Below are 23,299 nucleotides of genomic sequence, written 5' to 3'. Positions count from 1 at the left end.
TTTGCTGGCTGTGGGATCTTAGGCAATTGATATCACCTCCCTAGGCCTCAGTTTCCCATTGAAATAACCCTGACTTCAGAGAGTCTGGGATGATGAAGTAAAACCCAGATGTCTCCAACTTCTTTTGCTCCCTAGAAGACGGCTCAACAGAAAAGCCAGTGACATGCTAGTGATTTATAACCGTTTATTAGTGAAGGTGTTTGTAAGTACAGTCAGGGTGTATAGTAAACCGTGCAGCATTCCTGCTCTCCGCTGTGGGAGCAGCGTCTCCTTTTCAATCCATGTGACTACAGAAGGCACTTGGTCTTGGTGAACTGTGCGTGTCTGAGGTGTGGAAACCAGGATAGGGGAAAAGAACTCTCAAACAAGGGCCTGACATGAAAAGTTGGAAAGGTTCACAGGTTAGGGAATGAATGGGGAGGGGGGCGGCACCCATTTTGGTGACTTTTTCCCCGTTTCATGTAAACAAAATTGCCAGTGACTGGTTACCGTGGATATGTTTTTCTGAAAACTCAGTGTCTGCATAATCCACTGATGGAGCTGGAGGGCGTGTCTGTGTTTCCTGCTGGGTTTTTCTCATCTCGTACATCCAATTTATACCTTGAATACAGGGTAGTGGGGGCGGCGGCAGTGGTGGTGGTGGTGGAGACAGGGTCTCACTCTGTTGCCCAGGCTGGAGGGCAGTGATGCAATTATAGTTCACTGCAGCCTCAAACTCCCGGGCTCCAGTGATCCTCCTGACTTGGCCTCCTTAGTAGCTGGGACCACAGGTGTGTCACACCATGCCCAGCTTATTTTTAAACTTTTGTGGAGACAAGGTTTCACTATGTTGCCCAGGCTGGAGGGTGGTGGTTTTTATAATCCTTGTGTGAGGAGTGTCTGTGATGTTTGGAATTTGAGGATGGATTTAGACAATGCTAAATACAGTCAGCTGGGTTTTGTTTTGTTCTGGGTGTTTGGTTGTTTTTCTTGCCGTGGTGCAAAACTCTAGAAAGTTGCTTATTCACTGGCCTTGGTTCCATTGAAGTCTGCATCTCGAGTGTCCATTTCCTCCTCAGAACCATCTGCATTTTCAATGACTCGACGTCCTCCAGACCTTCTAGAAGGAACGAAAGAGGTCTCGTTTCCTCGCCTGTGGGTTGTAAGAAAACACATTTGTTTAGCAAAGAAATCTTCACGATTGGGATAAATTTTTTATGAATTTTTTTTTCTTTTTTTTTTTTTTTTTTTGAAACTGAGTCTCGCTCTGTTGCCCAGGCTGGAGTGCGGTGGCGTGATCCCAGCTCCTGCAACCTCTGCCTCCTGGGTTCAAGTGATTCTTCTGCCTCAGCTTCTTGAGTAGCTGGGACCACAGGTATGTGCCACCACACCCAGATGATTTTTTGTATTTGTAGTAGAGATGGGGTTTCACCATGTTGGCCAGGTTGGTATTGATCTCCTGATCTTGTGATCTGCCGGTCTCAGCCTCCCAAAGTGCTGAGATTACAGGCATGAGCCACTGCGCCTGGCAGGTCTTGCTATTATTGCCCAGGCTGGTTGTGAACACCTGAACTTAACACAGTGCTCCTACATTGGCCTCCCAAAGTGCTGGCATTACAGGTGCCGGCCACCACACCTGGCTTCCAAGGTGGATTTTATTTATTTTTTTTTTAAGACAAGAGTCTCCCTCTGTCACCCAGGCTGGAGTCCAGTGACATGATCTTGACTCACTGCAACCTCTGCCTCCTGGGTTCTAGCATTCCTTGTGCCTCAGCATCCTGAGTAGCTGACTACAAGCATATCATCATGCCTGGCTAATTTTTGTATTTTTAATAGAGATGGGATTTTGCCATGTGAGCCGCACTGGTTTCAAACTGCTGGTCCCAAATGATCGACCTGCCTCAGCCTCTGGAAGTGTTGGGATTACAGCTGTGTGCCAGTGCGCCTGGCCTGCAAGGTGGATTTTAGCTCCAGCCAGTAACCCCCTCTCTCTGTCCCTACTCCTCGCATCTCCCTTCTGCCTTGGTTCTCCTGAGTGCAGCACCTCGACTTCACGGGAAGGGCTGGTCACGTGAGGGCGACTTTGGGTAGGAGGGAGGAAAGGGGCAGAAGGAGAAATCAGATCTGCCTGCTGCTGACCTTCACCGTTTGGAAGAAACGCTTACGTCTCTTCAGCCACCGCAACAGATAATCATGTTGAGCTCTTGCCGTCTGGCCCTGTTTGACCTGAATTGGAAGACAGGTCTTAATTTATTTTAGGACCTCAACGAAGAAAGCAGACTTTCGCTCCCCATACAAAGGCTGGACTAGAAACCACAAGGATGAAGACAACCCAGAGACTGATTCTTGAGTCAAAAGGAACAACTCAGGTAAGACTAGAGGCGTAAGGAAGGCCCAGTGATTCATGATTGCTGAGAAAAGGAACCCCCTGACGTGAGCCTTCTGTTGACAGAGGATGGGAGAGACCCCGGCTGGGAAAACCCACCTGGCTGTAAAGGATGGGGCTTCCCACAGGGCAGCGATCAGAAATACTTAAAAGTTGCAGCCACTCCAAACTAAACTCTCCTAGGCCAGCTTCAGAGAGAAGCTTCTAGACTTGCAGCCCTACTAGAGAACTCTCGATCCTTCTCTCTCCAGATGTGACCCTTAAGTCCTTTTCTTTTTTAGCACTGTCTCCCAAGGACTTGACTCAGAAGGATCCCCAAATTGAAGCAGACAGAGGAGCAGCAGCAGTTTGACTGTTGCCTGTATGTTCCCCACACAGCTGTCTTCCTTGCCATTTTAACTCCAGGTTCAAAAGCTGATGGAATGGCTGGGTGCAGTGGCTTATGCCTACTATCCCAGCATTTTGAGAGGCTGAGGTGGTCAGATCACTTCAGATCAGTTGTTCAAGACCATCCTGGCCAACATGGTGAAACTCTGTCTCTATTAAAAATACAAAATTAGCCAGGCATGGTGGTATACACCTGTAATCCCACCTACTTGGGAGGCGGAGGCAGGAGAATCACTTGAACCTGGGAGGCAGAGGCTGCAGCGAGCGAAGATTGCACCACTGCACTCTGGCCTGGGTGACAGAGCCAGACTATCTCCAAAAACAAAAAAAAACCCACCACCTGATGAGCTAACCTGGAGCTGGAATTAGTGCCTAACCTACACATTGGTGCTCCTAGCCCTTTGTTTTTGGCTCTTAGAAGAGTCTGTTTGGTAACTGGAAAGCTTAATGGACAAATTTGCTCCCTAGACCTAAGAAATACATTGCGCTCTGGGTCGTTGCAATCTCCGTGCTCAGCTGTCAGCCTGCAAGACACTCCATTCTGGGTCCGGTGCTTTTCTTAGAACTGGTTTCAATTCCTAGACCAAGGTTGACACCAACTATACCTGTTACAGGAAGTAAGGGACCCCTCTAAAGATTTTCTTAAATGGTCTGATCTTGGAGAATCTGGATTTTTTTTTTTTTTTTTTTTGAGACAGTCTTGCCTGTTGCTCAGGGTGGAGTGCAGTGGCACGATCTTGGCCCACTGCAGCCTCTGCCTGCCAGGTTCAAGTGATTCTCCGCCTCCTCCTGAGTAACTGGGACTACAGACATGTGCCACCACACCTGGCTAATTTTTGTATTTTTAGGAGAGATGGGGTTTCACCATGTTGTCCAGGCTAGTCTTGAACTCCTGACCTCAAGTAATCTGCCTGCCTTGGCCTCCCAAAGTGCCGGGATTATACAGTTGAGCCACCGTGCCTGGCCAAGCATTTGGATTCTATTCCCGGACTCAACTTACACAAGGCACCAGGAATGATGTCAGGAATCAGCATGAGTGTAAGCACCTGCTACTTTGAAAGGACTCAGTTTCCCACTGACCGGTGGGTGCTGTACTTCAGCCAAGCCTGGAACTCGGCTTAGCCTGTGATCCCAGTGAGCTGGCAGGAAAACTGCTCTAAGTGTCCCGGAGACTCATCTCCCGCACAAAACTGACGCAGAAGCTCTTACCAAGACCTCACCCCTCTGCTTTAAGTATTTTGGTAGTGACAGCAAAGCTGAGATTCTCCAAAAACAAAGATGGACACAAATGTGGCCTCTCCATGGGGTGAAAGAAGTCAGAGATCCACATTGCCTAACTTCACCTATGAAAAGTAGTTAATCACACCTGTAATCCTAGCAGTTTGGGGGCCAAGGATCACCTGAGATCAGGAGTTTGAGACCAGCCTAGCCAACATGGTGAAATGCCTTCTCTACTAAAAAAACAAAAATTAGTGGTGGCAGGCACCTGTAATCCCAGCTACTCAGAAAGCTGAGGTGGGAGAGTCGTTTGAACCCATGAGGCAGAGGTTGCAGTGAGCCGAGATCACATCACTGCACTCGAGCCTGGGTGGCAAAGCAAGACAACATCTCAAAAAAGAAATGTTATTCAAATCCCACAGAAGCAGAGGCCTCTCTGTGCTCTCTTGGGAAGGGCCCTGTGTGCATCCGCGAGTCTTGGGTGTCCATTCCCCAGTCCTTAAACATGTACGTGCCAGTGAAGCCTCCAGGAAAGGCTCTGCCAGGACTGTGCTTGGCTTTGTGGTGGTCAGCTTCCACCCCAGGTGCTGAAAATGCAGTTTGTAGCTAGACATCACTCAAGCCACGTGCAGCCCCCGGCATTTGTCAGACATCGCAGTGAGCTCATTTTCTTCGTGGACAAGCCTGTGAAAGCCGAATCATGGGAGGACCAGTTGCTGTGCCACAGTTACGGTGAACCTGGGCTTTCTGGTTTCTGACTTGCTATCTGGACCAGCTAACTGGAAGCCAAGTACATTCTCCAGGAATGTGCCCAGATAGTGGAACCATCATATTCACTCAGTGGAGTGTCTTCACTGGACAAGGGAGGACAGCACTGCTGAGTGCCCTAACAGTGTAAGAGTGGCTTTTGGCATGAAAGGAAGAAAAATTCAGGCCACACACACAGCCTCTGACATCTGGTCAAGATGCAGTGATAAGGATGCACTGTTGGGTGTCACATCACATGCACTGCCCAGAGGCAGGAAGGACAGTGGGTCAAGAGATGAGGTCTATTTGTCATCCTGATCTTGGTTTCAATGACAGACAGCTTTGCACTAAGATATCCAAGCCTTCAGATTTTGCAGGAATCTCATGAAAATGTGCAAGGGTTAAAAAACCAGGGTGGGCAGACGGGCACAATGGCAGCAAGGAAATGAATACTGAGACAACACACAGCTGCGAAGCTGAAGGCATGATACCTGGTGCATCACTGCGAAGCTTCCTGTTGGGGAGGCCCTCTGAAACAAAGAGAGAGAATCCCTGGAGGTTACCATCAGCAAACGGGAAGGAGCCCAGTGAGGTATGTTCTTAATTGTTAAAAACATTTCCTTTGGTTTGATAATTAAAGGCACACTTTTATTTTTAGAAGGAGCCTCACTCTGTCACCCAGGCTGGAGTGCAATGGTGCGATCTAGGCTCACTGCAACCTCTACATCCTGGATTCCAGCGATCCTCTTGCCTCAGCCTCCCAAGTAGCTGGGATTACAGGCAGGTACCACCACACTCGGCTAATTTTTGTATTTTTAGTAGAGACAGGGCTGTACTATGTTGGCTAGGCTGGTCTCGAACGCCTGACGTCAAGTGATTCTCTTGCCTTGGCTTCCCAAAGTGCTGGGATTTGGGATTAGAGGCATGAACCACTGTCCCAGCCTTAAAGACACTCCTAAGTCAACCTTGCAGTGAATCATCTGACATCAAGAGCCTTTGGTGAGGCTGGCACATGAAAGGACAAGCAGTTTTGATGCAGAGTCTCACTCTGTCACCCAGGATGGGGTGCAGTGGCGTGACCTGTCTCTGCTCGCTGCAGCCTCCATCTCCAGGGTTCAAGCAATTCTCCTGCCTCAGCCTCCCAAGTAGCTGGGATTACAGGCACGCGCCACCATGCCTGGCTAATTTTTTTTACTTTTAGTAGAGACGGGGTTTCACCATGTCGGCCAGGCTGGTCTCAGACTCCTGACCTCAGGTGATCTGCCTGCCTCGGCCTCCCAAAGTGCTGGGATTGCAGGCATGAGCCGCCATGCCCGGCCCAGTTGTTTAAATGAAAAGGAAAACGTCTCTCCTTAGAGCTACTTCTAAGAACCGCTTATAAATCCCATCATTGCATACCTGTTGAGGGAAGTAAAAGCATATGAGCAAACTAGTTTGAAAAGTCAATGTTGGAACAGAAGCCAAGAAGTTCTGGGCAAGGAACCTATAGCCGCAGCTCCCTTGATTATGATTAGTGCTCTTCATTAGCTCTGGGGCCTCTAGCGAGAAGGTGGAGATGGAGGCCTTGTGCTGCTCTTGCTGGAGGTGACTGGCAGTGTAGCCGATGGCAGGTAAGTGGGTCTGACTTCAGAGAGGGCTTGTGTTGATATTTGTCTGGCTGATAGAACTCTGTGAAACTTGCACTGCAATTCCTTCTCGGCTGAGGAGCCAGGCAGGCTTACTAACCTCCCTCAATGCTCTAGTGCCTGATTTTATGTTTTTTTTGTGTACCTAGAAGACTCAAGACGGGATAGGCTTTTCACCTGCATTATGTGTGTGTTTGTGTCAGAACTGGCAAAAATGGTCTTCTTGTTCCACCCTGGACTTGCCTGCCCAAGAAGGGTCAAGTGTGTGGGGCAGAACGCAGAGGGGATATCCATTGTGTGCCAGAAGAGTCACTGAGCCTGAGAAGGGAGAGCAGAGGCAGCAACAGGGTAGAGAGTCGGAGTGGCTGTTTCCCCATCACTCAGCCCAGCCACTCAGGAAGGGCAGGGGGACCAGTTAACAGCAGAGCACATCCTAGGTCTAAGGGGGTTTTTTTGTGACACAGTGTTGTTTTGTCATCCAGGCTAGAGTGCAGTGGAATGATCTCAGCTCACTGCAGCCTCTACCTCCTGGGTTCCATTGAGTCTCCTGCCTCAGCCTCCAGAGTAGCTGGAATTACAGGCATGGTCACCACGCCCAGGTAATTTTTGTATTTTTAGTAGAGGTGGGGTTTCACCATGTTGGCCAGGCTAGTCTCGAACCCCTGACCTCAGGTAATCCACCCACCTCGGCCTCCCAAAGTGTTGGGATTATAGGCGTGAGCCACCATGGCCAGCCCCAAGGAGTTTTGACTGTGAGAACAGCTCTCGTCTGCTGACCCTCAACCCCAGGAGATGCTTCCAGGCTCCTGCATGCTTTGAGAGCCAAGGCCTGGTTTCACTTCTATCTATAGGGACCAACAAGCCTTCACCTTGCAGTGAGTGGGGCTGTTCCCTGAAGCCTCGGTGCCCTGCTCCAGCCGCGCTCTTCCCCTTTTCCAAGGAGTTTGGAATTTTCCCTTGTCTCAAGCAGTGGTCCCCGAAGCCTAGAGGTTATTTCAGAAGGCTTCCAGGCATGCCACCAGCTAACTGAACTGCATCATGTGAAAGTCATACTCCTTTCCAACCCTTTTTAAACAGGTCTCATTACTGTGTCAGAGAGAGTCTATTTGGTGCTAATGGCTGTTGTCACACCCCACCCCCCGATTTTTTTCTTGAGATGAAGTCTCATTTTTGTCACCCAGGCTGGACTGCAGTGGCATGATCTCGGCCCAGTGCAGCCTCTGCCTCCCGGGTTCAAGTGGTTCTCCTGCCTCAGCCTCCCAAGTAGCTAGGATTACAGGTGTATGCCACCACGCCCGGCTAATTTTTGCACTTTTAGTAGAGATAGGGTTTTATCATATTGGTCTGGCTGGTCTTGAACTCTGACCTTAAGCAATCCACCTGCCTCGACCTCCCAAAGTACTGAGATTACAGGCATGAGCTGCTGCTCCCGGTTGTTATGTCCTTTTTAATGGAGAAGTAGCCTTCAGGTCTTGGTGAATCAGTTTGTGGCTACACCAGCTAGGTATTTAACTTGACGCTGTTTTATTTTCATCTTATTTCACTGTGACTGGTTGATAAAGGTGATGCAGGTTAAAAAATGTAGGAGCCATGTTTTATTTGCAATTATAGCCATGTATGATTAAAACAAACAATTCAAAAGATCTAGTTAGGGGTATTAAAGGTGGTGAGAGGCTTAGTGCGTGCTTATGGTGGTATGAAAATGTAGCTGGGGAAGGAAATAACTAGGACTCAAGGGATGAAGCTTTATCTATGCCTTGTGCTGTCCTAGACATCGCAGGTTTTTTGTTTGTTTTTATTGAGACTGAGTCTTCCTCTATCACCCAGGCTGGAGTACAGTGGCGTGATCTTGGCTCACTGCAACCTCCACCACCTGGGTTCAAGTGATTCACCTGCCTCAGCCTCCTGAGTAGCTAGGATTATAGGCACGTGCCACCATGCTTGGCGAATTTTTGTATTTTTAGTGGAGACATGGTTTCACCATATTGGCCAGGCTGGTCTTGAACTCCCGGCCTCAGGTGATCTGCCCTTTTTGGCCTCCCAGAGTGCTGGGATTACAGGCGTGGAGCCACCATGCCCAGCCTGGGCAGGATTCTTTAGGGAAAGTTGAGCAGATTCTTCCACAGATGGGACATGGGGTATCAAGGAGACCAATGTCAAGAAGAACTAGGTGGTTTGTGATCTGAATTGTTGGCGGCTTCATCATTTTAGCTGCTCAGCTGGAGAGGGTTATGAGAGGAGCTGGTTTGGGGGTGAAGATTTTTGCTCCGTCACAGCATGTTTGGTGTGAGCTGCCTATGAGACATCCACGTGGGAACATGAGGCAGGTCTGCTGTCCTAAAAAGAAGCTAGGGCTTGTCAGATATGAACTGAGAAGGTATAGATGGAATTCTAAAATGCCAAGACTAGTTGTGACCTCTCACCTAGAAGGGGAGAGAAAGATGAAAAGAGAACTAAGGCTGGGCATGGTGGCTCACACTTGTAATCCCAGGACTTTGTAATCCCAGACCTCAGATCACCTGAGGTCAGGAGTTCAAGACCAGCTAGCTAACATAGCAAAACCCTGTCTCTGCTAAAAATACAGAAATTAGCGGAAAATGGCTTGAACCCTGGAGGTGGAGGATGCAGTGAGCCGAGATTGTGCCACTGTACACCAGCCTGGGCAACAGAGCAAGACTCTGTGTCCAAAAAAAAAAAAAAAAGGAACTAAGATGCTACTCTGGGGTGGCCCAGTGGCAAGCAGGTTTTGAGGGATCAGCGGAGGCGATGAAGAGGGGCAAGCAGGTGAGGATGGGAAACCCAGGGAAGCAAGTGTGTCAGGCCAGAGGCATGACGGGCTATGTCACATGCTGCTGCCCCATCAGGATGTCTGGCCATTGGTGTCACCCATGGGAGGCTTCTGGAAGAGTGATGGGTGGGGGTGACAAGAACCAGCAACTCTAAACATACAGGTTTGTTTTTGAGACAGTCTTACTCTGTCACCCAGACTGCAGTACAGTGGCTCACTGTAATCTCCGCCTCCCAGGTTCAAGCGACTCTTGTGCGTCAGCCTTCCAAGTAGCTGGGATTTCAGGCGGGCGCCACCGCACCTGCTCAGTTTTGTAGTTTTTGGTAGAGGTGGGGTTTTGGCACTTACATACAGTTTTTAGTTAGGGTAGCAGGGTAGATGTGAGGCTAAGAGATTATTCCATTTGCTGATGGAGCAAATGAGAGGGGAAACCTTGCAAAGAAGGAATGATTTTTGGAGCCATGTGCTTGAGTGAACTAGAGGGTCGGGTCCAACAGAGGCATGAGCCTTCATTGGTGCCAGAGGGTTTAGCACAGAAATGGAAGAAAGAAGTGTGCAGAGGCGCAGGGAGATGAGGCAGGGGGAGCTTGTGCACGTTTCATGATCATTTCTGCTTTTAAGTTAAGTAGGAAGTAAGGTCCCTAGCTGAGAGTGAGGACGGGGAGGAACGATAATAAGTTCAAAGAAAAAGTGAAAAATCAGCAGAGAGTGAGATGAGGGAGGGGTGTGGGAGGAGGCAGGCAGCCCCCGAGCAAGGCCTGCTCTGTAGGAAAAAGTGGAGAGTAGGTTTCTTTTTTAATTTTTTTGAGACAGGGTCTCACTCTGTCATCCAGGCTAAGTGCAGTGGCTAGATCATGGCTCACCACAGCCTTGACCTCTGGGGCTGCACTGATCCTCCCACCTCAGCCTCCTGAGTAGCTGGGATTTTAGGTGTGTGCTACCCCACCTGGCTAGTTTCTTTCCTTTTTTTTCTTGGAGAGTTGTGGTCTTGCCCTGTTGGCCAGGCTGATCTTGATCTCCTGAGCTCAAGCAATCCACCTGCATTGGCCTCCCAAAGTGCTGGGATTACAGATGTGAGCCCTGTGCCTGGCCAAGAGTTGAGTTTCATTTGGGTTGTGCTTTTACCAAGTATGAACGCAGCAGAGCAAGACGGGGAAGCGGATGTTGAAGATGTGTGATGGGTGTGACTATAGACGGCTGGCTTGGAGCTGGGTCAGAGGCTGGCAGGGGCTGGGAGAGGACGATGGCATTGTGAAGGAGCCGTTAGGGACAGAGTCAAAGAAAGGTGGCTCCAGGCAGACAGTGAGATGCCTGATGGTCAAATTGTGTGGGTGCCTAGAGGTACTGATTGTGCCTGTGGGAGCAGCGGGATAACCCAGAAGGTCAAGGAACCGAGACGCTGTGTCGGCCCCCGGATGTTGAAATCATGGAGAACTGTGAGGAGTAGCGTGGGCGAGAGACAGGAAGCCTGGAGCTAAAACTTCCAAGGAGCCAGCTGGGATGGATGGATGGGGTGGTAGGAGCAGTGGGGACACCCCAAGGTACTAGGAACATGGGAGAGGAAACAGCCCCACCCCAGTGACCGCAGGAATTCTCGGCAAGGAGGCAGTTGTACCCCCCAATCTCTAAAGGACTTCTGGCAACATCTCGAGACATTTTTGGTTGTGGGGGTGGGGTGCTACTGCATCTGGTGGGTAGAGGCCAGGAGTGTCGGCACTTGCTGCTTTCTAAGGACTCACTTTCCCACTGACTGGGAACATGCAGTGCACAGCACAGCACCCACACCCGACAGGGAAGCAGCCCAGATGGCAGCAGCGCTGAGGGGAGAAACAGGGAGCAGAGAAGCTCAGGAAGGGTCAAGTGGCAGGGGCGGTGTTGCAGCGTCAATGGATGCCGTGAGGAAGAGGCTGTAGGAGACGGAGGATAGCGTGTCTTCCTCCTCCCCACCCTGAGGACGGGGTGGGAGATGTCGATTGTTAAAGAAACTAGAAGGTGAGCTCTGTTACCAGACCTGGCCCACTCTAGGCTTAGTGATTAAGGAGGAGCAGGAAGAAACCACAGAAGGGAGTGGTGGTGGTGGGCACGGGGGCGTCTGCAGTGATTCACTGACTCACAGTGGGCAGTGCAGGCCGATGGCAGCCTGATCGCCCAGTGCGTCTCTCTGGCCTGAGAGATGGGGTCCTCCAGGCCCACGGGCTCCTCACCTGAGCTTGCTCTTGAGTGCATTCACCTCACGGCCCATGGCCTCGTTGCTCTCTGTGGCCTCATCCAGCTCCCGCTGCAGCTTCCTGCGGTTGGCATTGATGCGCTGGGACTCCTCCTCTGCCTCCTCCAGCTGCCTCTTGAGCTGCTTGACCCTGGCATTGCCTTTCTCTGCCTGTCGTGGAGAGTGGGGGTGGTTAGGGGAGGCCCCAGGTGGGGGGCCGGGGGAGGCTGGGCAGCCAGGGCTACCTGCTCCTTGTACTGCTCAGCCATCTTGCGCTCGTCCTCCACCTGCAGCAAGACTTCCTTCAGCTTCTTGTCCTTCTGCTTCAGCGACTTGGTGGCCGCCTGTTTCTCCCTGCAAACAGCCAGGAAAACAGAGGTGGTCTCAGAGGAGGGCAGCACCCCTTGCAGCTGGTTTGTCAACCAGATGTGGCACCTCGAGTGCCTTTCTGAGCCCCATATCAGGACTCCTCCCAAGGATCAGTCAGATGGTGGACTAGTATACAGCCATGAAAAGGAATAAAGTATCAGTGCATGCCACAGCATGGATGTGCCTGGAATTCTTGCCGAGTGCAAGAAGATACCAGCAGGCCACATAGTGTGATTCCATTGATATCAAATGTCTAGAATAGATAAATCTACAGAGACAAAGTAGATTATGGTTGCCAGGGATTGGGTGATTTGCTAAAGGACATGGGTTTTTTTTTTGGAGACGGGGTCTTGCTCTGTTGCCCAAGCTGGAGTGCAGCGGAACTACAGTGTACAGTGCCTGCTCTCCACCCTAGCTCATAGTTCACTGCAGCCTTGGACTGCTGGCTCAAGCAATCTTCCCACTTCAGCCTCCCAAGTAGCTGGGACTACAGGTGTGCACCACTGTGCTTAGCTGACTTTTTAAAAGTTTTTCATAGAAATGGAGTCTCTGGCTGGGTGTGGCAGCTCATGCCTGTAATCCTGGCACTTTGGGAGGCCAAGGCACACACATCACCTGTGGTCAGGAGTTCAGGACCAGCCTGGCCAACATGGTGAAACTCCATTTCTACTAAAAATACCAAAATTAGCTGGGCATGGTAGTGTGCACTTGCAGTCTCAGCTACTTGGGAGGCTGAGGCAGGAGAATCGCTTGAACCCTGGAGGTGGAGGTTGCAGTGAGCTCAGATTGTACCACTGCACTCCAGCCTGGGCAACAGTGAGACTCTGTCTCACAAAAAAGGAGTCTCGCTATGCTGCCCAGGCTGGTCTCGAACTCCTGGACTTAAGTGCTCCTCCCAACTACCTCAGCCTCCCAAAGTACTGGGATTACATGCCTTGAGGCCCCACATCTGGCCTAGCATTTCTTTTTGAGCTGATGAAAATGTTCTCAGATTGACTGTGGTGATCATTTTACATGTTTGTGAATTTATGATTAGCCCTTGAATTGGTGTGCTTTAAATGGGTGCATTGCAGGGCATATGAATTATGGAAAAAGCTGCTAGAAGGGAATGAGAATCCTTAGAATCCAGTGGTTAGACATGTGCTGTGATCTTATGCCTCACTGGGAGCCATAATTAAGAGAAGAAGGCTTCCAGTGTGTGAGCTGCCAGTTGGACTTGTGTTTTTGTTTTTTGGGTTTTTATGTGTGTGGGAGGGTCTCACTCTGTCACCCAGGCTGCAGTGCAGTGGCATGATCTCACTGCAGCCTCCAGGTCCCACGTTTAAGCGATTCTCCTGCCTCAGCCTCCTAGTAGCTGGGGTTATAGGTGTATGCCACCACACCCAGCTAAGTTTTGGTACAGACAGGGTTTCACCATATTGGCCAAGCTGGTTTCGAACTCAAGTGATCCACCTGCCTCTGTCTCCCAAATTGCTGGGATTACAGACGTGAGCCACTGTGTCCAGTCTGGTTGGATTGTGGGCTGTCAGCAGGCTATCCCCACCGAGTCTGGGAAAAGCCAGGTGCACTGCTGGGAAGGCTGGTTAATGCCAGGAGGACCATTGCGATGCTCAGAGCCGCTCACATTGTAGGTGATTGCTCTAGGCCTGGCACCAGCAGGGCACGTTGCTGTGTTTACATTCAGTTCTCACAACACCCCTGCACTGTGGGCACCACAGAGCTTGCTTCTTAAAGTCAGAACTGATGTTGGAAGAGGCTCCCTTACTTCAGTATGACCCCGGCTGTCTGTCACTCCCCTGCAAACTGGGTTTGGAACTCCAGACCCGAGTACCTGGCCTCCTGCTCGACCTGTTCCTCCAGCTGTGCGATCTTGGCCTCCAGTGCTGCGATGGTGGACTTGAACTTGGACTTGACGGCTCCCTCCATCTCCTGGAGCTTGCTCCGGAGCTCCTTGTTCTGGCGCTCGAGCTGCTGCCGGGCACTCTCATTCTTCTGGGCTGCGCTGCGCTCCGTGGCCAGCTCGTTGTTGAGCTGCTCAGCCTGGGAAGGAGAGTGAACGCCGTGAGGTGGGATCAGGGAAGCCTAGGACAGCGTGCTGAGACCATGTACCTCCTCCTGCTGCCTCCAGCCTTGGTCAGCCTCTGCACGAGTCCCTTGATCCTGGGTGCCCTGACTTGATCCTGTAAAACTCCATTCAAGAGCTTCTTCCAGGTTGGGTGCAGTGGCGCATGTGTGTAATCTCCGCACTTTGGGAAGCCGAGGCAGGCAGATCACTTGAGGTCAGGAGTTTAAGACTGGCCTGACCAACATGCTGAAGCCCCGTCTCTTTTAAAAATACAAAAATTAGCCAGGCAGTGGTGGCACATGCCTGAATCCCAGCTAAGCAGAAGAATCTCTTGAACCTGGGAGGTGGAGTTTGCAGTGAGCCGGGATTGCACCACTGCACTCCAGCCTGGGCAACAGAGTGAAACCCTATCTCCAAAAAAAGCTGCTTCCACAGGTGTTACGGTGCCACCTAGGCTGAGTGAGTTACCTGTCCCTTGCTTTCTCTGTCCTGGAGTCACCTAGAGAACAATGCCTGTTCACCCCATACCACGAGGGGCTGCAGGTCACAGGATGGTCCCTAGTGCCCACCATGGAACTGGTGCTCAATGACATCACCAAGGGCTCACTGGATAAGGCCAGAGTTTCAGCTGAGGAAAGCCCAATGAAGGAGCATCCCAAGGCCCCAACTCCAGGGATGCACCATCAGGTGGAGGGAGCCATACATGCCGTGGCTGGAAAATCAAACACTGTAGCTGGGAGAATCATGTTCTGAACACGGCAGCCTGGGTGCGGGTGTAAGGGCCCTGGGTCCCCACTCAGGCCCTATCACCCTCTCATCCCTCAACCCGGGGCCTGCATGTAGGAAGCCACCACATGAGTTGACTGGTGCCGGATCCTGCTGCAGGATGACACAAGGCAGTGTGACTGCAGTGCCCGGGCAGCTCTTACCTGCTGCGTGGCTTTGCGGACCCGGTCGCTCATAGCCTCCATATTGCCCTGCTCCTCCTCCAACTCCTCCTCCAGCTGGGCGATCCGGGCCTCCAGGCGGCGCTTCTCATCCTGGAGTGTGTTCCTGGGAGAAGGGCAGCCATGGTGGGGGCCTCCACCCTCTCCCAGCTTAGAAGACACCCCTCCTTGGAGTGATGCCTCATGGAGGGGGGATTGCTGTCATCATCTAATGGGGGAAACTGAGGCTCAGAGAGGATTAGAAGACTTGCCTGTAGTTACACAGACAGGAAGTAGGGGGCTGGGACTCAGGTCAGGTCCGTGTCAGCAAAGCTGGGACTGGGATGGGGACTAGTGTACTCCTCCCTGACCCTTCCCGGCCCTCCCCCACCCCCGTCCCCACAAAGCTGCTCATTTGGAATGAATGAAAGTGGCCACACCCCCAAACAGGAGCATGAAAGCACTGAGGGAAAGTTTAACCACCATGGAGCTGTCCTCAATTTCAGAGGATGCTTAGTCATCAACAGCATCAAAATGGGCGTCCAGGGCTGGGCACGGTGGCTCATGCCTGTAATCCTAGCACTTTGGGAGGCTAAGGTAGGAGGATCACCTGAGGTCAGGAGTTTGAGACCAGCCTGGCCAACATGGTGAAATCTCACCTCTACTAAAAATATAAAAATTAGCTGGGCATGGTGGTGCACACCTATAGCCTCAGCTACTCAGGAGGCTGAGGCAGGAGAATAGCTTGAACCTGGGAGGCGGAGATTGCTGGGAGCCAAGATTTTGCCACTGCCCTCCAGTCTGGGTGACAGAACAGAACTCTGTCTTGAAAAATAATTTAAAAATAAAATGGGGGTCTAGGATGCTTTCCTGAGAACTGCCTCTCTCCCCATCCTCTGATTCAGAGTCCTCTTCCTCCGTTCAGTTTCCTACCTTCCTGACAGGGTGCTGGCCAGCTCCTCGGCCAGTTCCTCCTTCTCGAGGTCTGCCTGTTTGCGAGCTCTCTCAGCTGCGGCGAGGTCCTAGGTGGGTGGGAGGAAGCCTGTTGTCTATAAGGGACAGGCCAAACCCCACTGAGAGTCCACCCTGCTGCCTCAGCCACCGTTGAAAGTATCTGTTCTTCTTTTGAGCTCAGGGGAGCCCCATGAATACATAGAGGAGGAAAGCATGTATCTTTCTAGACGGGTGGACCCCAAAGCAGGAGGAAATCTGTGGAAGCACAGACCTGAGCTGCCAAGGGTTGCTACTGTGACACCCCCATCTGAGGCTCTCCCAGTAAGAGCAAGGCTTTACCTCTTGTAGCTGCATGAGGTCTGCTTCCAAGCTCTTGGCTTTCTTCTCATTCTCTTTGGCTGTGGCAAAGATCTCATCTCTAGAGGCACGGGCATCTTCCAGCTCCCTTTGGAATTCCTTCATCTGAGCCTGCGTGAGTCAACAGGAAGGACAAGCTAAGATAATCCCTACTCACCCAGGTTCTGCTGCCCAACTTAGCTTTACATGCCCACCCCTTAGATTTTCTGCAATTGACCACAAAAAAGTCCCCATTGCAAGCCAGGCATGGTGCTCATGCCTGTAATCCCAGCACTTTGGGAGGCGAAGGCTGGCTGATCACGAGGTCAGATCGAGGCCATCCTGGCTAGCAAGGTGAAACCCCGTCTTCACTAAAAATATAAAAAAGTAGCTGGGCATGGTGGCACGTGCCTGTAGTCCCAGCTACTCAGCAGGCTCAGCAGGAGAATAGCTTCAACCCTGGAGGCAGAGGTTGCAGTGAGCCAAGATTGCGCCACTGCTCTCCAGCCTGGCAACAGAGTGAGATTCCATCTCAAAAAAAGAAGTCCCCATTGCACAAGCATGGCCCTCAGTCCCAGGTGGCTGGTGATGGGCTGGGAGCACCATTCTGCATGGGCTCCACAGACCTGCCTGAGAAGCTGAGCCCCTGTTGTGATCGGAGAGCAGTGGCCAAATGCCTAATAACGCTGCCCTACCCAGGGCGGGAGACAGCCGCCAAAACCTGAATGGCGCTGGAGAAACCCCAGCTGAAACCACACCAATGGCAGGCGCCGGCTTGCTTCCTGGAGCCTGCTCTGCTGACTTGGTGGCCTGCAGGGAACCGTGCCCTCCCTCCACCCATGCCTGGAGCTCCTAGTGTCACCCACCTGCAGTTTGCGTAGCTGCTTGATAGCCTCCTCCCTCCCCTTGATGGCTGAGTCGGCCTGAAGCTCCAGGTCTTTCAGGTCCCCTTCCAGCTTCTTCTTGGCTGCGGCTGCCAGCGCACGTTGCTTTCGCTCGTCTTCCAGTTCTGTCTCATACTCGTGAAGCTGGGAGAGGAAGAGAGATGAGTGCTATCCTGCTGCCCCTGGGAGGTCCTTTAGTTCCCTGAGGTGGCATGCCACTGCACCCCTGCCCCAGCACAGCCCCCCTGTGAGGCGGGCATCTCATTCCCCATTGCAGATGAGGAAATGGAGACTCGCCAGGCACAGGTGACTCACGCCTGTAATCCCAGCACTTTGGGAGGCCAAGGTCAAGGCAGGCGATCACTTGAGGCCACGAGTTCAGGATCAGCCTGGCCAACATGGTGAAACCTTGTCTCCACTTACAAAAAAAAAAAAAAATGCTGGGTAAGGTGGCGTGCACCTGTAATCCCAGCTACTTGGGAGTCTGAGGCAGGAGCATCGCTTGAACTCCAGAGGTGGAAGTTGCAGTGAAATTAGATTGTGTCACTGCACTCCAGCCTGGGCGACAGAGTGAGACTCTTGTTTCAGAAAAAGAAAATAGAGTTTCCATACTGTTCATGAGCAGTGGTGATGAGAATGAAAAATCCCACCAACCCTCCCCACGCCTGGCCTACCCGGCAGCACGCACCTGTCTCTGGAGCTGCCTTCTCTTCTCCTCGTTCTGCTCATCCCGGGCTTGGAGATCTCTCTCAAACTGGCCCTTGAGCGCCTGCATGTTGACTTCCAGCCGCAGCTTGGCGTCCTCTGTGGCCTGCAGCTCATCCTCCAGCTCTTCCAGCTGCGTCTTCATCTCCTCCATCTGGGTCTCCAGGGCCCGCTTGGACTTTTCCAGCTCATGGACCTGCCGGCAGAGCAGGCAGCCCCATTCCCTGAGGCTCAACTTCATAAAGACGGTTGAGAAACCCCCTGTGACTGGCAGCTCAGAGCCCAGGGAGGTGGCTTTGGCCTCCCGCAGGATGCATGGCTGGGACTCAAGGTGGCCCCTGAGAGCTCAGACCCCAGCCTTGCCCTCTGACCCCCCAACTCAGACCCATCCTCCACTGCCGTCCTCAGCCCCTCCTGGCCTCTGCTCCAGTCTAAAAACCTTCCATTTCTGATGATGGTTCACTGTGAAAAAGACCCGGAGCCAGCCTCCCATGGCCTGGTGAGGGGCACAGAGGCTGTGCGGGTGAAACATGGACAAGAAAAACCACCAGGAACCACTTACGTTCTTGCCCACGTCATCCTTGGAGCTGACCAGATCTTCCATTTCAGCTTTGAGCATTTTGTTTGTCCGCTCGAGCTCCTCCTTGGCTTCCAAGGCCTCTTCCAGGGCCCGAGCCAGGGACAGGGCCTTGGTTTCCTTCTCCCTGGCTTCTGCCTCGGCTCTGTCCCTCTCATCCGCGTATTTGGAGGAGATGTTTTTCTCCTCGGCTAACAGCTGCAACACAGCATGAGACCCAGAGGTGACTTCTAGGTGTATGCTGGGGTCAGCGTCACTGAATTGTGAACACAAAGGTAAAGCCCCAGGTCTTACTTAAGGTATCAGGGTGCGGAGGTAAGCCACATAGGTATCTATGGGAGTGGTTTATATAATCACCATCTTGCTTCTACATCAAGCTTATGCAGAGCCAGAAATTAGCAGAATCGTGTTTTGTTTTGTTTTGTTTTGAAATGGAGTTTTGATCTTGTTGCCCAGGTTCTGGGGTGCAATGGTGTGATCTTGGCTCACTGCAACCTCCGCCTCCTGGGTTCAAGCAATTCTCCTGCCTCAGCCTCCTCAGTAGCTGGATTATAACCGGCCAATTTTTGTATTTTTAGTAGAGACAAGGTTTCGCCATGTTGGCCAGGCTAGTCTGGAACTCCAGACCTCGAGTGAGCCTCCTGCCTCGGCCTCCCAAAGTGCTGAGATTACAGGTGTGAGCCACCACACCTGGCCTAATCCTTGTGCTTTGAAAACCACTAAAGCTGCCCATGTTGCTTAGAGCACACTGAGGTCAAAATGACATTTAAAGCTGCCAGAAGCCAATTATTAATTTGTTTCATGGCCACAAGTAGCTATTAATATGTCACAAAGGTATCCTAAGAGCCTTAGTAGGGAAGCAGTCAGTGTGAGCGGACCTGCACACATCTCTCTCTGCATGGAGAAGCAGCTCAGAGAACATTCCATGCTCACGTGCATCTCATCTTCAGAGAGGACAGAGCAGTAGATTATAAATTGTAACATCCAAGAGCCAAACTTGCAGTATTCAGCAAAGACGGGGACCTCTCAATGGCATACTCAACACGAAAGTCCTACACTGTGTGTGACACTGCACTACACTCAAGTGACAGGAAAATAGCAAAAGCAACCTCAGGCCTTCAGCCAGATAACGAAGCATTGAAGACAAGCTGACAGCCCAGAGGAGGAGTGGCTGATGAGAAAAGGAGGAATTAGGATGTCACCTAGCATCCTGATATCATGAGGCCAGTCAGGAAGGTATAAGGAACCCTCGGGGATCTGGCATTGCACCTCACTGTACAATCCTCAAACTGATTTTTATTTTTATTATTTCTGAGATAGAGTTTTCGCTCTATCACCCAGGCTGGAGTGCAGTGGAGTGATCTCAGCTCACCACAGCCTCTGCCCTACCCCTGGTTCAAGCAATTCTCTGCTGCAGCCTCCCGAGTAGCTGGGATTACAGGCATGTGTAAAAAATACAAAAATTACCATGCCGGGGTAATTTTTGTATTTTTAGTAGAGACAGAGTTTCACCTTGTTGGCCAGACTGGTCTTGAACTCCTGACCTCAGGTGATCTGCCCACCTCGGCCTCCCAAAGTGCTGGGATTACAGGCGTGAGCCATTATGCCTGCCTCTCAAACTGATTTTTAGAATAACCCTGAGTCACTTGTAAACTAAATCATATTTACTAAATAATCTTAAAAGCTGGTATTCAGGGGTTTGGGTCGTACAGGGGTATGCATTTATTATATACTTAAGATTTGTGCATTTCATCACATGTAAGTTTTACTGCAAAATGATGTTTAAAATAAACTCTAATTAATACGCAGTGTTGAGGTATAGAAGGGGAAGTATACAGATATCTGTAATTTGCTCTGAATGCACCCAAGAGATAAGGCATGATAGACAGAATTAGTCCTTATATATAAACATGTGTGCCAGGCACAGCAGCTCATGCCTGTAATCCCAGCACTTTGGTAGGCCAACACAGGTGGATCACCTGAGGTCAGGAGTTCGAGACCAGCCTGGCCAACATGGTGAAACCCTGTCTCTACTAAAAATACACAAATTAGCCAGGCAGGTTGGTGTGCTTTTGTAATCCTGGCTAGTCAAGAGGCTGAGGTAGGAGAATCGCTTGTACAGGAGGCAGAGATTGCAGTGAGCCAACGTACCACCGCTGTACTCCAGCCTAGGCGACAGAGCGAGACCCTGTCTCAAAATAAATAAATATGTGATCAAGTCCGTATAATAAATATACTGTCAATGACTGAATCCAGGTGGTGGCTGTACAGGTGTTCATTGTACGATTCTGTCAACTTTGCTGTGTGCTTGGAATTCTACAGAATGAAATCTTAGGGAAGAGTGGTATTAAAAGTATAGAAACTGGCTGGGCGCAGTGGCTCACGCTTGTAATCCATCACTTTGAGAGGCTGAGGCCAGTGGATCACCTGATCACCTGAGATCAGGGGTTCGAAACCAGCCTGGACAACATGGTGAAACCCTGTCTCTTAATAATACAAAAATAAGCCAGGAGTGGTGTGGCACATGGTAATGATCCCAGCTACTTGGGAGGCTGAGGCAGGAGAATTGCTTGAACCTGGGAGGCAGAGGTTGCGGTGAGACATGATCTCGCCATTGCACTCCAGCCTGGGTGACAAGATCAAAATTCCGTCTCCAAAAAAAACCAACAAAAAAACCAAACTTATGACCTGGTAGCCTTAATGCTCCATGGTCTCCCAAGACATGAGAGCCTCCCATGGCTCCCACAGAGCACAGAGGGGAAGCAGGCACAGGTGGAAGCCATGTGTGACGCTCTGCAGAGCTGACTCTCCCACCCAGCGTCCGTGGCCAGAACGGAGGACACCCCATGCCCTCTACCTGATCAAACTTCTTCTGCTTCTTTTCCAGGTTGGACACGAGTTGCCGCTGGTTGTCCAAATCGACGACCAGGTCATCCAGCTCCTGCTGAAGCCTGTTCTTGGTCTTTTCCAGTTTATCATAAGCGGCCGCCTTCTCCTCGTACTGCTGGGTGAGGTTCTCAATCTCCTTCTGGAACCTCTTCTTGCCCTCTTCCAGCGCTTCCACGGTGCTGGCAAAGTCCTGCAGCTTCTTCTTCGAGTCAGAGAGCTACAAGGGCAGCGTCCGGGGTCGGGTGAGAGGGGCCGTGAATGACCCCCCATCCCTGACCCCCACAGACTCTGAGAAGTGAAGACTATGTCTGCTTGCTGGGGAAACTCAGTGGACCAGCTGCAGGGGAAGCTGCGGGTCAAGCACCATGACACCAGTGCCCCACTGCGATCTGCCTCGGGGGCTCTCGGTGCAGAGAAGCCGAGGGGACCCATGACGGAAGCGAGGACAGGGCAGGCACCTGGATGTTGAGAGTGGAGATGTGGCGCTCCAGGTTCTGCTTGGCCTCCATCTCCTCGTCCAGCTGGTCCTGCAGGCTGTTCCTCTCCTCCTCCAGCTGGCGCAGCTTGGTGGACACGTTGAGCTTCTGCCGAGTTTCTTCTTGAAGCAGCTCCTGCAAAGGGGACACATGGAGGTCCCAGGGACCTGCCCTGAGGAAGGGCACCCTCCAGGCCCCCCAGATGACATGGCAGGACACTCACCTGCGTGTCCTGGAGCTGGGACCCGAGGGACGCCACGTCCTTGGCCAGCTTAATGGCCTTCCCCTCAGCCTCGTTAAGCATCCCGGTGACGCTCTCGACTTCAATCTGAGGGTGCCGGGAGACGGGTTAGTCAACGCCGCTAGAATGGGATCCTCGCTAAACAAGAGGAGCCCTTTTTACTCAAAACACACGGTGTACCCTCATGGGCTAGGACTTGGGTGTCCACTGATGGAGAAAATACCCACGAGGTATGGGACTCTGATGTTAAAAAACAAAAACAGAGAAGTCTCTGTGGCATGAAAGAAACTCCATCACCTACGAGTTGGGACCCTGGCTCCAGACTGTTATTCTAAGAACTTATTTGAGCCCCAATTGTATTGACTGGGCCCTGATCCCACTAAATGCATCCTAGATCCCTGCCAAGGTTGGTAGAAACAAAGCAGCAGGTGTGAGAGTCCAGACCAGGTACTCTGGCTGGTCCACTCTCTAAGGTTGGAGAGGGGAGACCGGGATGGTACTTGAACGTCCAAGGGATGCTGTCCTGTCCCCTCCTTCCTCACTCCTACTCTTGTCCCTTCACTGATTCTGATGGCCAAAGTCAGAGACGAGACGCAGACCCTAAAGGTCAAAATGCCGTCTGTGCATTCTCTGGCTTTTACTGCCTGGTGTCTTTGCACAAGTCCCTTTGAAGGTATTAGGCTCCCTCCATCTCTTCCATGGACAAGGAGGATGTGAGTGATCTTCATGCTACTCTTACAGGACCCTGCTTATAGGAGGGCAGCAAAACCCCCTCTCTCAACTGCATGTGGAAAAAACAGCTTACTGAGTGCTTCCCCTGCCCCTTGGTCCCAGGCTGTGAGCCTGTTAAATATTTAGCAACACTCTGGCCACATCCCATTACTGGAAAGTCGGGGCAAATGTCTATTCCGAGCAAAAGACAAAAGACAGACCGTGTCATTTGTCAGCTTCAAACCCCTCAACCGCTTGGCAATCGCCCAGATTAAGGACCAACATATGTATAAGAGGTTCTCAAAAGGCCTGCATCATCTGGGTACCGCCTCCCCCTCCAATCCCACTCTATTGTCCCCCACCCTGAACCCCAACCCCAACTGGCCACTCTAGGTCTACTAGCCATACGTCTCTCCTCGTTTTTCTACTTACCACAGGGCCTTTGCACATGCTCTTCCCACTGCCTGGTAGACTTATCCATGTTCCTTAAGGAAGCCTTTTGTGGCTCCTGCTCCCCCAGGTTGGGCCTCCTGGTTATTTACACTGAGACATCATGTGCCTTCCCTTTGCTGTATCATTTGACATTCATTTGTGTGATGATTCATGTCTTTCCCTTCCCTTCCCCCCAATTAGGCTGGACTCCTACTGGGGCAGGGACAGTGTCATCTCTTCTTCCTTGCTGTTGTATCTCAGGATTAAGCACAGTGCCTGCCATACAGCAGGTGCTCAATAAATACTTGTCAGAATGGCAAAGGAAGGTTTTTTGTTTTGTTTTGTTTTTCTGAGACGGAGTTTTGCCCTTTTGGCCCAGGCTGGAGTGCAGTGGCGTG

General features: G+C 51.4%; 2 protein-coding genes across 5 annotated transcripts in view; one reads left to right on the top strand and one right to left on the bottom strand.

The window, feature by feature from the left end:
- The window catches only part of NDE1 (nudE neurodevelopment protein 1), a 64,352-nt gene extending 61,539 nt beyond the window's left edge, over positions 1-2,813 (top strand). Inside the window, exon 9 of the mRNA XM_032269632.1 lies at positions 2,239-2,813. Coding sequence (XP_032125523.1) covers positions 2,239-2,329 — 91 coding nt within the window. The 3' untranslated portion in view covers positions 2,330-2,813. The remainder of the gene's footprint in view (positions 1-2,238) is intronic.
- MYH11 (myosin heavy chain 11) overlaps positions 961-23,299 on the bottom strand; it is a 154,066-nt gene continuing 131,727 nt past the window's right edge. For 2 of the 4 annotated variants that reach the window (XM_032269630.1, XM_032269629.1), the window contains 14 exons: positions 21,741-21,845; positions 21,500-21,652; positions 21,010-21,258; positions 18,138-18,350; positions 17,559-17,771; positions 16,853-17,014; positions 15,990-16,118; positions 15,630-15,718; positions 14,700-14,823; positions 13,537-13,745; positions 11,582-11,690; positions 11,335-11,507; positions 5,209-5,247; positions 961-1,132 (listed from right to left, as the gene is read on the bottom strand). In XM_032269630.1, the coding sequence (XP_032125521.1) occupies positions 5,217-5,247; positions 11,335-11,507; positions 11,582-11,690; positions 13,537-13,745; positions 14,700-14,823; positions 15,630-15,718; positions 15,990-16,118; positions 16,853-17,014; positions 17,559-17,771; positions 18,138-18,350; positions 21,010-21,258; positions 21,500-21,652; positions 21,741-21,845 (1,959 nt within the window). In that variant the 3' untranslated portion in view covers positions 961-1,132; positions 5,209-5,216. The remainder of the gene's footprint in view (positions 1,133-5,208; positions 5,248-11,334; positions 11,508-11,581; positions 11,691-13,536; positions 13,746-14,699; positions 14,824-15,629; positions 15,719-15,989; positions 16,119-16,852; positions 17,015-17,558; positions 17,772-18,137; positions 18,351-21,009; positions 21,259-21,499; positions 21,653-21,740; positions 21,846-23,299) is intronic. The other 2 variants (XM_032269627.1, XM_032269628.1) reach the window with 1 other exon arrangement.

Source organism: Sapajus apella, unplaced genomic scaffold (genome assembly GCF_009761245.1).
Source record: "Sapajus apella isolate SASKATOON/1434 unplaced genomic scaffold, GSC_monkey_1.0 scaffold196, whole genome shotgun sequence".
NCBI classification, from domain to species: Eukaryota; Metazoa; Chordata; class Mammalia; order Primates; family Cebidae; genus Sapajus; species Sapajus apella.
The sequence above is the reverse complement of the archived record's forward strand: the minus strand, read 5'-3'. Positions and strand labels throughout refer to the sequence as shown.